General features: G+C 39.2%; 1 protein-coding gene across 5 annotated transcripts in view; it reads left to right on the top strand.

Moving 5' to 3' along the window:
- The window catches only part of PPP2R3A (protein phosphatase 2 regulatory subunit B''alpha), a 222,173-nt gene that overhangs the window by 95,182 nt on the left and 114,029 nt on the right, over nucleotides 1–12,962 (top strand). For all 5 annotated transcript variants that reach the window (XM_060149794.1, XM_060149793.1, XM_060149797.1 and 2 more), the window contains one exon: nucleotides 5,508–5,610. In XM_060149794.1, coding sequence (XP_060005777.1) covers nucleotides 5,508–5,610 — 103 coding nt within the window. The remainder of the gene's footprint in view (nucleotides 1–5,507; nucleotides 5,611–12,962) is intronic.

The raw sequence follows: 12,962 nt of genomic DNA, 5'->3' as shown, positions 1-12,962 counted from the left end.
ATCATCATCATCATTATTTAAAATCAACATATAATAGCAGCAAAATTCAGCTTACAGATTCTTCTGATTCTTTCATGCCACCTCAAAGCCGTTAGTAGTATAATGCTTGAGAACATGATAGGTGATGAATAACTGTATTCTTATTTTGAAAAATCTAGCAGCAAGTTGAGTTCACCAAGTTCTTCTTGCATTACAATAGAACTAAAGTGATCAGGGGATATAAGACTACCAGTTAATGGACTTCTTTTAAAGAACAACATCAAAGCTAAAAGTTATAAATGCTTCATGTTTTCCAGGTGAATTTTAGTCATTTTGTTACAGGGAATAGTTCTAAGTTGTTCAAATACCAAGGACTAGAATGGCCCTGGGACTAGAACCACTCCTCATACACCAGCAGGATGACTCTCCAAAGTCAGGGCCATGGTCACCGTTCCACTTCTCCTATCGCAAATAGGAAACAGCTAGATAAAAATCTTAAAAAAAAATTTTTGTGTGTGTAGTCGTAAAAGAAGAACTCCTTGGAGTCTAGAATTAGCAAAAAAGCACTAATTAGGAGTAAACCAGTAAAAGAATTGGCATTTGCCATTCTGGCTGTCTCTGGCACCCTAGAACCTGAGGGAAGAAAATAGAGCCAAGGGCCTGAACAATAGGGGGGTCAGCTTGGATTCCCTCTCCTTTCCCTACCTAAAGCCAGGACTTCAGCTGGGTGGTCTGCTTGTCTATTATTAATTATTATTGTTGTTATTAGAAATCAGTGTATAACAGTAGAAGAATTGAAGATCTTGAAATGTGTAGATGTTCTAGCTTTCATTCAGCTAGCTTCTCTCCCCCTGGTAGGTGCCAGGCCCTGAAAAATGCCTCAGGTGGAGTGTGAACAAGGGTTAGAAAGAATAGGGATGTTACACAGCTCTTGTCCTGGGTATCTTCAGCCATTGAGTTCAGCATTGTTGGCAAAAGCCATCTAACAATCTGGGAAAGCAGCAAGAAGTGAGTTATGATTATTTCAGAGGAACGTGTTGAAGAAGCTGGGAGATTAAAAAGGGGTGGGGGGAGTAGTTCATTCTATAAAAAATTAGAGCCAGAGAGAAGAACTATAACTACTTACATTCTAAGTTACTTTGAATATGCTAGGACCCTATGTTTGTGAGCCTGAGGCTGACTATCAAAGAAAAACTAGTAATCAACTTGTTTATCGGCAGTTAACTGCATAATATTAAGGAAAGTAACAGCCAGTTTTTTTGTCTTAGACTTCATGTCACCGGGATAGGGTGGACATTTCTGTTGGTGGACAGAGCAGCAGCACCCGCAACAGCTATATTCCTTTATTGAAATGAATCATTTTCATTTTATCTCTAAGAAAAAGAGATTATTTCTGCAAAGACAAAATGCAAAAAGACTTGAAGCACAAGTCTTCATTTTCAGTTACTATAGGACACTGCTTATGAAGTTATACAGCATGAGCAACTGTCCCTGTCTTTTTTCATTAAAAAATTTTTTTTTTAAATTCTGTGAACAGATAACTGATGTCTCTGTATCAAAGCTTTATTTTCTGCCCAGATACTATAACGGCTGGAGCGCCCTCTAGCGGGAGCTCTTTTTCAGCACTTAAAATGCGTGCTTTAAAGGAGACTCAAGTATGGCTATTTTGGGAGACAAAGCAACTAAGCAGGATGGTTTGAATTACCACACTGACCTTAAAGAAGACGTGTGTTTATTTTTATAATTTTTTACAAATTGTACCCTTTGCATAAAGTGACTTGGGTCCAAGTATAGTATATAAAACTTTCAAGTACAAAAAAATAACTGGCAGGACTTCCCTGGTGGCGCAGTGGTTAAGAATCCACCTGCCAGTGCAGGGGACACGGGTTCGATCCCTGGCCCTAGAAAATCCCACATGCCGCGGAGCAACTAAGCCTGTGCGCCACAACTACTGAGCCTGCGCTCTAGAGCCCACGAGCCACAACTGCTGAGCCAACACACCACAACTATTGAAAGCCCGTGTGCCCTACAGCCCGCACACCGCAACTACTGAAGCCCGTGCGCTCTAGGGCCCGTGTGACACAACTACTGAGGCCCACGTGCCTAGAGCCCATACTCCACAACAAGAAAAGCCACCGCAAGGAGAAGCCTGCATACCGCAACAAAGAGTAGCCCCCGCTCACCACAACTAGAGAAAGCCCACGTGCAGCCAAAAAATAAATTTTTAAAAATTAAAAAAAAAATAACTGGCAGATAATGACACAGAATTAAAACATATTGGCATATACATACACATGCTGACTTGCTCCAATAATAGGCTCTATATAATCTTGGGGGGAAAGTCAAATACAAAAGTTAACAGCAAAACAGGAAATAGTTTGCCTCCTGTCCCAGTGTTTATGGGGTGGAGGCTTCTGAGCCCTCCTCTGAATGGTCTGAGCATGAACACCTTAACAGGCTCTTGTTCCCCTGCCTCTGCTCCCCTTCCCTTCCCTGCTCTGCTGCCCATTTCGTATCTGTACTTTGACATCTGTTTCTCTTGCAGTCAAGACATTTTTAGGGGAAAGGCATTGCTCCACAGCTTTTCTTTTTGAGTTCCCAGTTTACCAGCTTTGTGACAGAGCTCCTCTTACACAGAGTCAGTTATATTGTCCCAGCTTTTTTATGCTTTACTTCCTCTTACCTTTTCATGTCAAAGTGTCATTTTTCCACTAACAAAACAATATTTCATCCTAAGAGCTCTGGATGATAGTTTAGAATAGCTATGTTTACCTTCTTTCTCCAGCTTTCACGACTTTTTTTAATCTCTTTCTCTCCTGCCTTATAGAGTTCACCAGCCACTAGCATTGGCTGAGAATCAGAATTCACCTTTTCTCTCTGATTCATGCTTCTGATCGCAAAAGGCCATACCTAATTTGACTTTTCCCTCTTAGAGAGTCTCTCATCTGTCAGTGTCTGTGCAGTTTGTACTTAGAGGTGCTATACCTCACTGCCTTTTGTTGTGATCATCCCACCCATTTTCTTATCCTAAGAGGTGATTCCCATCAACACCTATTTCAGTAATCTTTTTCTGAAATATATATTTATTTAATTTTGGGGGTCCTGAGCATGCTGAAAAATGATAAGGAAAATAAATATAAAGATCATTCTATGGCTTTAATAATCACAAATGAAGTCAGTTAAGGGTATATCTGTTAGATCACAAACATTTTTTGAGAATCTTCAATGTGAAAGTCACTATGTCTATCTAGTGTTAAGGGAAAAAAAGAGCTATAACTTTGCCTGCCCTTTAGGTGCCAGAGAAATAAAAGAAAGTTCGTGGTACAATGGTGTATGTAATACATACAAATTAAATAGTACAAAGATCAGTAAGGAATTTAGTTGTCAGAGAAGGTTTTTTGAAAGAGGTAGTTTATTAGCTGGACCTTAAAGAATAGCCAGCGTTCAGATAGCAAAGTTGGGAGAGATGGTATTCTAGGAGAGTAAAACAACATGAGAAATGGCACCGAGGCAAGAATGCACACAGCACGCTCAGAGAAGAGTGGTTCAGGCCAGCTGCCCGGAGTGGACGTTTCATTTAGCATAGTAGTGAGATAGGCAGACTCTAGCCTAATTAAAGAGGGCCTTAAATGTCCAACTTAGACATCCAGACTTACTCATATAAGTGGTAGAAAACTGTTGAACATTTTTGGAAAAGGGAATTATATAATCAAAGAATGTTTTAGAATGATGAATTGTCCATGATGTGAGGTTGCATGGACACTGAAGCCTGTTATGACCCTCTTCCCTTCTAAAGGTCTCAGCATGAAGTAATAAGACCCTGGACTTGATGATAAAACAGAAATAGGAAGGAAGGAATGGTTGTCTAAAATGTTTTGAGGAAATATTCCTCAGGACTCTAGTATTCCCATCCCAAATTCCAAGCACCTAGTGATCTAAGATAGAAAGCTGGGAGTCATCATGGACTTCCCCCCCTTTTACCCCTCCACACCTATCAACTACCATTTCCTTTCACTTGAACCATATTTGCCCCTTTTTCTTCGTCTCCCACTGCCAGTATCCATGCTCAGGCCCTTGGAAAGATTTCTGCTTGATATTTATGAAAAACACATCTGATCATGTCACAGTCCAAGTTAAAATTCTTCTGCGAGTAGGCGAAAGTCCAGGCTTCTTGACCTAACATAAAAGGGCCTCCAGGGTCCAATCCTACCATGTCCCCTTCCCTTACCACCCCAGTGCTTGCAGCTGCTCAAATAATCTGTGCAGTCTCACACCAGGTCTTTGTACATGCATCCCTCTTGATCTGCAGTAGTCCACTTTCCTACTTCACAACTCTTCAGGGAATTTCACTGGTCCTCCTGTGTCTTTCCATGACACCCTGAGTTTATTACTTCTGTAATAACATTATACAGGATTATACATCTTATTGGTGTAGCTCTTTCACTAGACTGTAAGTTCCTTACAGGGCACAAAACTATGTCTTGGGCTTCCCGGTGGTGCAGTGGTTGAGAGTCCGCCTGCCGATGCAGGGGACACGGGTTCGTGCCCCGGTCCGGGAAGATCCCACATGCCCCGGAGCGGCTGGGCCCGTGAGCCATGGCCGCTGAGCCTGCGCGTCCAGAGCCTGTGCTCCACAACGGGAGAGGCCACAACAGTGAGAGGCCCGTGTACCGCATAAACAAACAAACAAACAAAAAACTATGTCTTATTTTCTTTGTATTTCAAGTATTCACAAGGCCAGACAGTATCTGGCACACAATTAGCATTCAGTAAATGATTAAGGAAGAAAAGCAAGAAAGGTTGGAAACTAATTGGATGTGGAGAATAAGGAAGAGAAATAAGTTTAAAATGACTTCAAATTTTCAAGCCCAGATAACTTGGAGTGGTACCACCATTAACAAAAATAGACATCCATGACTTTGAGGGAAGATTTTAAATTTGGTTTTCGCTATTTTGACTTTGCTGTCAGAGTATAGCATCCAGATGGAAATGTCCAGCAATTCGTTGGATGTGAGGAATTCTTAGAACTTGAAGATTTAATAGGGCCTTCATTTTCTTCTTAAGCCTGGTGCTTCAAAGTCTAATTTCAAAAGCCCCCTATCATGTTAGTCCTGAATATGTCTGCCAGCCTGGACAAGCAGAAGTTCATGTCTTACGTGGTATGTAGTGGTCCATCAGATGTGTTCCCTCCTAGTGGGCAGCTCTGGAGTTCTGGTTCCAGATGCCCTAAGCTAACCTGAACAGACATTCTCCTTCAAGTGTATTTTTACATGCATTAGTTCAGTTGACTCTGTGGTCTCAGAAGCATTCTACAAAAATAATGTACCGTCTTGTTGTTGAGCTTTTATTAAGATGGCCCTTTGACAAAATCAAGAGCATGGAAAAATTTCCTTTTTTTTAATCACTGAAAAGAGAGCACTTGATTCTTGATCTAAATGGCCTTCAGATCAGACTGAAATTACCAACTATTGATGTTGTAGTCATTGTTCATAGTAGCCAGTCTTCCTAAGCAATTGTTTCTTTTCTAGGTTGCTGAGTAACCATCATGATGATGCCTCTAAGTTTATCTGTCTTCTTGCAAAGCCCAGCTGCAGCTATCTAGAACAGGATGATTTTGTTCCTTTACTTCAGGTAATTTTCATTTCCTTTTAAAAATGGGTTTTATTTTTAGAGTTTCAGAGGCTTTTAAAATTTTTTCAACTGTGAGATATGTCAACTGAGATATACAAATTTAGAGGTCAGATTTCTAGACGAGTTGTTTCCAAGCTTGTTTTAGCAGCAAAATCCTTTTGTTTAGAGAAAATTAACACTGATAATAGTATAAACAGATAATAGTATGAAACAGATAAAACAGGGCTACTCCCACTGAAGCAGAAGAGAGAGGCCTTACTCAGCCTCTCCTCTTGCCCACCCACAGCAGTCACAGAAGCACCTTCTGAAACCAGGAAATTGGCCTAGTTGAGTAGACCTTTGTTAAGGTTAAAGAGAAAGAGATCTCCAACAGAAAGAGCCCACTTGGGGAATATTTATATCCAGGCCTTCTGATGAGAATCAATTGCATGCCAATACTGGATCTGTTTTTATTATAGCATTCTTCATAGCCTGATACATTACTTGTTAATATTCTTAATTTCATATTTAAATATTACATTTTTCTAAGTAGTTCACAAATTGCTTGAAGCTGAGACCTGCCTTTCATTTCTGTTGAATGCACATCATTTTTTTAGTTGTTCTAGTAAATCCTTGTTTACTGTTAGTTAGGATACCTAAAGAAGGGCAGAAAGATGCATTAATGTAGTGCAGGTTTTTTTAAGTTGTATTCGTGGCTACCATCAATTTTTTAATAGATTTTTGTTGAATTGCAACATACATACACAAAAAGACACATTAATCACAGTGCATCAATTAATTTTCACAGTGTGAGCACATCTGTGTAACTAGCACCCAGATGAATAACCAAAAATTACCAGTACTCCCAAAGTTCTTCATGCTCCCTCCCAGTCACTGCTGCCCTAGGGGAACCACTATCCTGACTTCTAACACTGTATGACATAGATTTCTAGTTGTTGGAACAGTTTTACATGTTCAGAAAATGAAGTTTGGTTGTAATTTATTTTGTGTGCAGGGTTTTGAGCTTGTCTTAATTTGCATGGTAGCCTTAATTATCCTTAGACTCATCTGCTACATGTTTTTGTTCCCCTTTAAAAAGTGTTCATGGGAATGAGGATTGTTAATCGTTTCTTACATTTAATCAAGATCATCATACATAATATCCAATATTATGTGTTCCTATTTATGTTTTGTGAAAGTTCTCCAGCCACCCCTCACCCTCACCAGCTCAATCCATTCGCAGTCGTGCTCTGTCTCCTACAAACTGCATCTTTTTGGCCCCCTTCCCCTAAGAGCTTCTGGTTGGGTCTGGCAGATGGATAGCACTGCCAGGAGGTGGGAGGGCAGAAAAGAAAGAAGTTAGCATTTCTTCCCAACTCTTTGCTTCAGCACAGTAATGTATTTCTCTATAATACAGCTTCTGCTGGATGGCCGCTTCTCCACAGTTGTAGTGCCTACTGGGCTCCTGTAGCTCTGTTCCTCCCCTTGCCCTTTGGCCCTAGGGATTGTAACAATATCTTTCTGTTGCTCATCCCCGGTGCCTTCCACTCCCTTGTTTGTTCCCTTAACCTCCCCACGACTCCACACATAATTGCTTCGTGAAAGGTTCATATGGGTGAATTCTTTTTCCTATGGGGACCTGCCTTGACTGAGTTTTATCAGAAGCTTTAATAAAAGCTTTGACAGGAATATAAATGAAGCTGTACCAAGAGAATTATGAACAAACAACAAAATTATGAATTAGTGGACATTTTTACTTCCGTCCCTTAAATGTAAGGAGAAGTTTTATTTTCATATAAGAAGTGGACGTATGGAGTCTTCTGGTAAAAGATGACAGACTGATACATTCTCCTCCCATTCTTTTCCAAACTCCTCCAGTTAAAATATAGATATTTAAAAGGAATAAATCCATGAAAGTTAATGGAATGGCATAGAGGAACAGAGGAGGAAAAAAATCAGTATACAAGATACGTAGTATTCCTTGGAGATAGAAAGCAGAAGCAGGCTAAGGAGACCACAGCCTGGAACGAGGGGCTGTGTATGGGCTGCAGTGGAGAAGTGAGCTACTCTGTTCCACTCTGCTCGTTAGGATCCCAGAGAGGCTGTAAACTTGGAGTTGGCAGAGCTGATGAGAAGTATTAGAAATGGGGAATCATTGAAGGCTGGTATACAGAGCAGTTGACCAGTTGACTCCTTACCTGGTTCCCAAATGTAAAGTGCAGCCTGACAAATTAACAAACAATAGAGCACGTTAAGACAAATTCCAGTAGAGGAACATCCTAGATAGTGTCTGGCCAGTACTCATCAAAACTGTCAAGATTGTCAGAAAGAAGGGAAGTCTGAAAAACTGTCTTAGCCGGAAGGAGCGTAAGGAGGTACAACAGCTAAATGTAATATGAGATCCTAGAACAGAAAAAAATACATTAGGTAACAACTAAGGAAATGTGAATTAAGTATGGCCTTGAGTAATAGTAATAATAATGTATCAATATTGGCTTATTAATTATAGCAAATGCTAATGTAAGATATTAATAATTAGGGATCTGGGTGCAAATATATGGGAACTTTATACTGTCTTCTCAATTTTTCTGGAAGGCTAAAACTGTTCTAAAAAGGCATTTTTAAAAAATAATTACTATATTCAGGGAGATTATATAAAACAAGAATAGATGCTGACACAAGAAAGAGCTGTTTGAATTTTAAAATGTAAGTGCCAAAATTTTAAATTTCAACATAAGGCCTGGAAACTAAAGTTAAGGATATCTCTGGCACACACAAACTCACAGATGGGGGAGAAAGAGAGAGACAGAAGAGAAGACATAAAGGACCAATTCAAGAATTTCAACATCTAACTAACTGAAATCTGAGGAAGAAAGAAGGGAAAAAACGGAGAGAAGGAAATCATCAAAGAAATAATATAAGAGTCATCAAGGAAATAATACAGGATGGAGAGAATTGGAAAGACTGGAGTGATAGGATGGGTCCAGAGAGCAGGAACCCAGTGGGATTCCTGTTTCCTTTCTTGAGGGAGTACAACATGCCTGTGTAACCATCATCTGATCAAAAACAGAATGTGACCCTCCCATCCCAGCCTCTCATGTTCCCTCCAGTTACTGCCTACAGAACCAGAATACACAGAATATAAATCTTCTGGTTGAGAGGAGCCTCTGAGTGCCAAACACAGTGAATAAAAAAAAGATATACATAAACCAGTCCTGTTGAAATTTTAGAAAGCCACTGGAATCCCCCAGAGAGAAAAACCAGGTCACCTTAATAAGAATAAGAATCAGGATGGTATTAGATTCTCATTGGCAACTCTGGGGAAATGGATTTGAATTCAGATTTCTACATCCTGCCAAGCTATCAATCGGATATGAGGTTAGAATAAAGTCATTTAAAAATTCAAAAAGTTTATCTCCTGTTTTCTTAGAGAGTTATGGGAATATATTCTACAGCAAATTAAGTAAAACAAAAAAGAGAAATTCATGAGATACAGGAAAGAGTGAATTCGATCCAGAGAAGCAGTGAAATAAAGTCCCAGGCTGGCAACTGAAGAACAGCCAGTCCAGAATAGAGAAGGTGGAGGATTTCTCTGGAAAGGGAGGTAGAAGGGGATAGTTGTTACATGTGAGAACAGGGAAACTGGAGAATATGATGAAGATGCAGCATCGTGTATCAACAAGCTAAAGAAAAGCAATTAGAAACTCCTTGAAAAATGAAAAAACTGTGTAAGACAGTCATGTATAAACACGAAGCAAACTGAAATGTGACATGATTATAAACAACTGATGGAGGGTAAGAAAAGGAAGTTCATCTAACCTCAATGCCTGGAACATTCTCCTTTGAATGCCACCAAGGGACATGATGTTGGACCAATAAGAAATGAAATGCATTCCTTATATGCTGCTTAACTTAGCATTCAACAGTATTTATATAATCAAAATGTCATAAAATATTTTGATGTATAACACCTAAAGTCACTCTATGGATTAACTGTAGAAAATTTTATTATGGTTGCAGAACAGTATTTAAACAACCTGAACAATGTAAAAGTCAGAATATTGCCAACAAAATGTGAAAGAGAAAAAGAGGGAGAAGAGAAAATAAGGGTAGGGGTGCTATAATCATCATCCTATGTAAAAGGAAATTAAGGCACTAAGATGAATGGGGTGAAAAATGTATAAATAGATTATTTGCAGTTTACAAAGATAACCAATACAAGAACTAAAAATCATAACCTCAAATATTGGGTAAGGTGAGTAAAGTGGGACAGTTTAAATGAGCTAAACCCTCATCTTCCCTAGCAAAGAATAATAGATATTGTCTAAAGTTGATAGAGCTATAAAGAAAAGGAATTGTAGGGACTTCACTGGTGGTGCAGTGCTTGAGAACCCACCTGCCAATGCAGGGGACACGGGCTTGAGCCCTGGTCCAGGAAGATCCCACATGCTGCGGAGCACCTAAGCCCATGTGCCACAACTACCGAGCCTGTGCTCTAGAGCCCGCGAGCCACAACTACTGAGCCCATGTGCCACAATCACTGAAGCCCACACGCCTAGAGCCTGTGCTCCACAACAAGAGAAGCTACTGCAATGAGAAGCCCGCACGCTGCAATGAAGAGTAACCCCCGCTCTCCACAACTAGAGAAAGCCTGAGTGCAGCAATGAAGACCCAGCACAGCCAAAAATAAATAAATTTTTAAAAATAAATTAATTTTAAAAAGTGATGCCTATTAAAAAAAGTAATTGTAACATAGTATTTAATTATACTTAAATAATAATTAAATTTTATGTTTAATTATAGAGCTAAGCAGCAAAAGAAATAAAAATATAAATGATTCAAAAGAAGTGGGGCTAAAGGTGCATGGATGGGGTAGGTTGGTAGAATGGTTCTTCCACCATAAGTTCTTATATACTCCTTGATTTTATACCATGTGTATATGTAATTTCTCTTATTTTTATTATGGGTAATTTTGAGCATATACAAATGCAGGCAGAGTGATCTACTGAACCCCCATGTACCCATCACCCACCCCCAATAATAATCAGAAACCAAAGAGATAGAGAATTTTAAAAACAGTAGCACTTTCAGTAAGTTGAAATCTTGGTATGGGGAAAACTTTAACAAAATAGACGACCAATTAACTAATTTCATCAAGAAAAAGGAGAAAGAACTAATAGACAAAATAAGAAATGACAAGGAGGAACAGAAGAAATTTTTTAAAAATCATAAAAGACTATTTTGCAGGCCTCAAATTTATTTGGAAATAAATTTGAAAACCTAGCTGAAATGGAAAATTTCCTAGGAAAATACATCTGACCAAAATTGATCCCATTTTATTTATTTATTTATTTTATTGATCTATTTTTGGCTGTGTTGGGTCCTCGTTGCTGTGCACGGGCCTTCTCCAGTTGAGGTGAGTGGGGGCCACTCCTTGCTGCAGCGTTAGGGCTCCTCATTGTGGTGGCCTCTCCTGTCACAGAGCATGGGCTCTAGGCACACGGGCTTCAGTAGTTGTGGTGCATTGGCTCAGCAGTTGTGGCTCATGGGCTGTAGAGCTCCGGCTCAGTAGTTGTGGCGCACGGGCCCAGCTGCTCCGTGGCATGTAGGATCCTTCTGGACCAGAGCTTGAACCCATGTCCCCTGCATTAGCAGGTGGACTCTCAACCACTGCGCCACCAGGGAAGCCCAACCCCATTTTATTTAGAAAGCTTAACAAAGTAATTTCCTTAGAAGAAGTAGAGATCTTTATTAAGGAACTACCCCACAAAAAGCACCAGGCCCAGGTAGTTTCACAAGGGAATTCTACAAAACCTTCAAAGACCAGGTAGTCCTAATGCTTAATAAATTATTCCAGAGAATTGAAAAGGAAGGAAAACTCTATAGCTCCTTCTATGAAACAACTGATACATAAACCAGGTACAGACAGTACAAAAAAGAAAATTGCAAATGAATATAATTCATGATTAATAATAAAAAGTAATAAATAAAATATTAAAAAGATGCATACAACCTGGTGGGATTTATTCCAGGAAGTCAAGATTGCTTCAGTATTAGGATCTTTTTTAATATCACATGTTGTTTCTAAGAAAAAAATTATGATTGTCTCAATAGATGCTGAAATCACTTTGGACAAAATTTAACACCCATTCATTAAAAAATGCTCAAGAAAGTAGATATTTGAGATACTTTCTTAACATGATTATAATATATATACCTAGCGCTAAAGCCAGTATAGAAAAACATTAGAGGCATTTCCATTAAAATCAGAGACAGGGCAAGGATGTCACAATATCCATTACTGTTCAGCATTGTACTAGAGTAATTATACTGTACAAGAGAAAACAATTAGAGGCATAAGAATGGCTGAAGAAGTAAAGTATTCATAGATGACGTGACAGTAAACCTGGAAACCCAAGAGAATCAGTGATAAAACTCAAAACAATAAAATAATTCAGTAAAATAGTAGGAAATAAAATTAACATATACAATCATCAGATCTTCCATTTCTGACCAAAATGGAGTAACTGGGATTGGATTTGCCTTCCTACCCGAAACAACAAAAACGTCAGGCAAGAAATACAAAATAATGGTTTTCAAGGTGCCAGACATCTGGCAACAAAAGATAGTGATTCCTGAGAAACAGTAAACAAACAAAGTGATCCTTATGATCGCCTTGAGAGAGTTTCCAAGCCACAGTGTGTTGATGGGGACCCTAGGCAGAGTTCAGGGAACTCCCTGAGTTTAGGAGACAGAGCTGAGAATCTAGAGGGACCAAAGTAGCTAGAATTCTTGGGACAGAGCACCAAAGAGGAAAGAAATGCACAGAGAGAAAACTCCAGAGAGCTTCAGAACTCCTCCATGAGTATTCATCAGAGGTACTGATCAGCAGATATATGTGAGGAAAGTAACCAAAGCTGAAGAAAGAGCTACCCCAAATTAGAGGGAACAGTACCCATAAGTCACACAGGGCCAATCAAGAATAATATCTGTCTCTACCATCCAGACTGGAAAACCTCATAATACACGGCACTTTAGGTAGAGTAGTCATAGGAGTCTTGCCTCAGTAGTGGGGAATAATTAGCCCTAAATTAGATAGCACTCAGTCCTGTCTAACAGATCTGAAAAGCAAAATCTAGAAGGATGAGAGGGTTTTTCAAAGTAACTTAACAGCATCGCAGAACATAAAATATTTATTCTATTCAGAACTTGAGAATAAAAGAATATAAAAATATCCAGCACTCAAAAAGGTAAAATTCAAAATGGCTGGCAACACCAGGCATGCAAAGAAACAAGAATACAATTGATGATTAGGAGAAAAATCGATCAATTGAAACTGACTCAGAACTGACACAGATGTTAAAATTAGCAGA

This window comes from Lagenorhynchus albirostris, chromosome 5 (assembly GCF_949774975.1).
Source record: "Lagenorhynchus albirostris chromosome 5, mLagAlb1.1, whole genome shotgun sequence".
Classification (NCBI taxonomy): domain Eukaryota; kingdom Metazoa; phylum Chordata; class Mammalia; order Artiodactyla; family Delphinidae; genus Lagenorhynchus; species Lagenorhynchus albirostris.
Note: the sequence above shows the minus strand (reverse complement) of the source record. Positions and strands in the feature narration are given on the sequence as shown.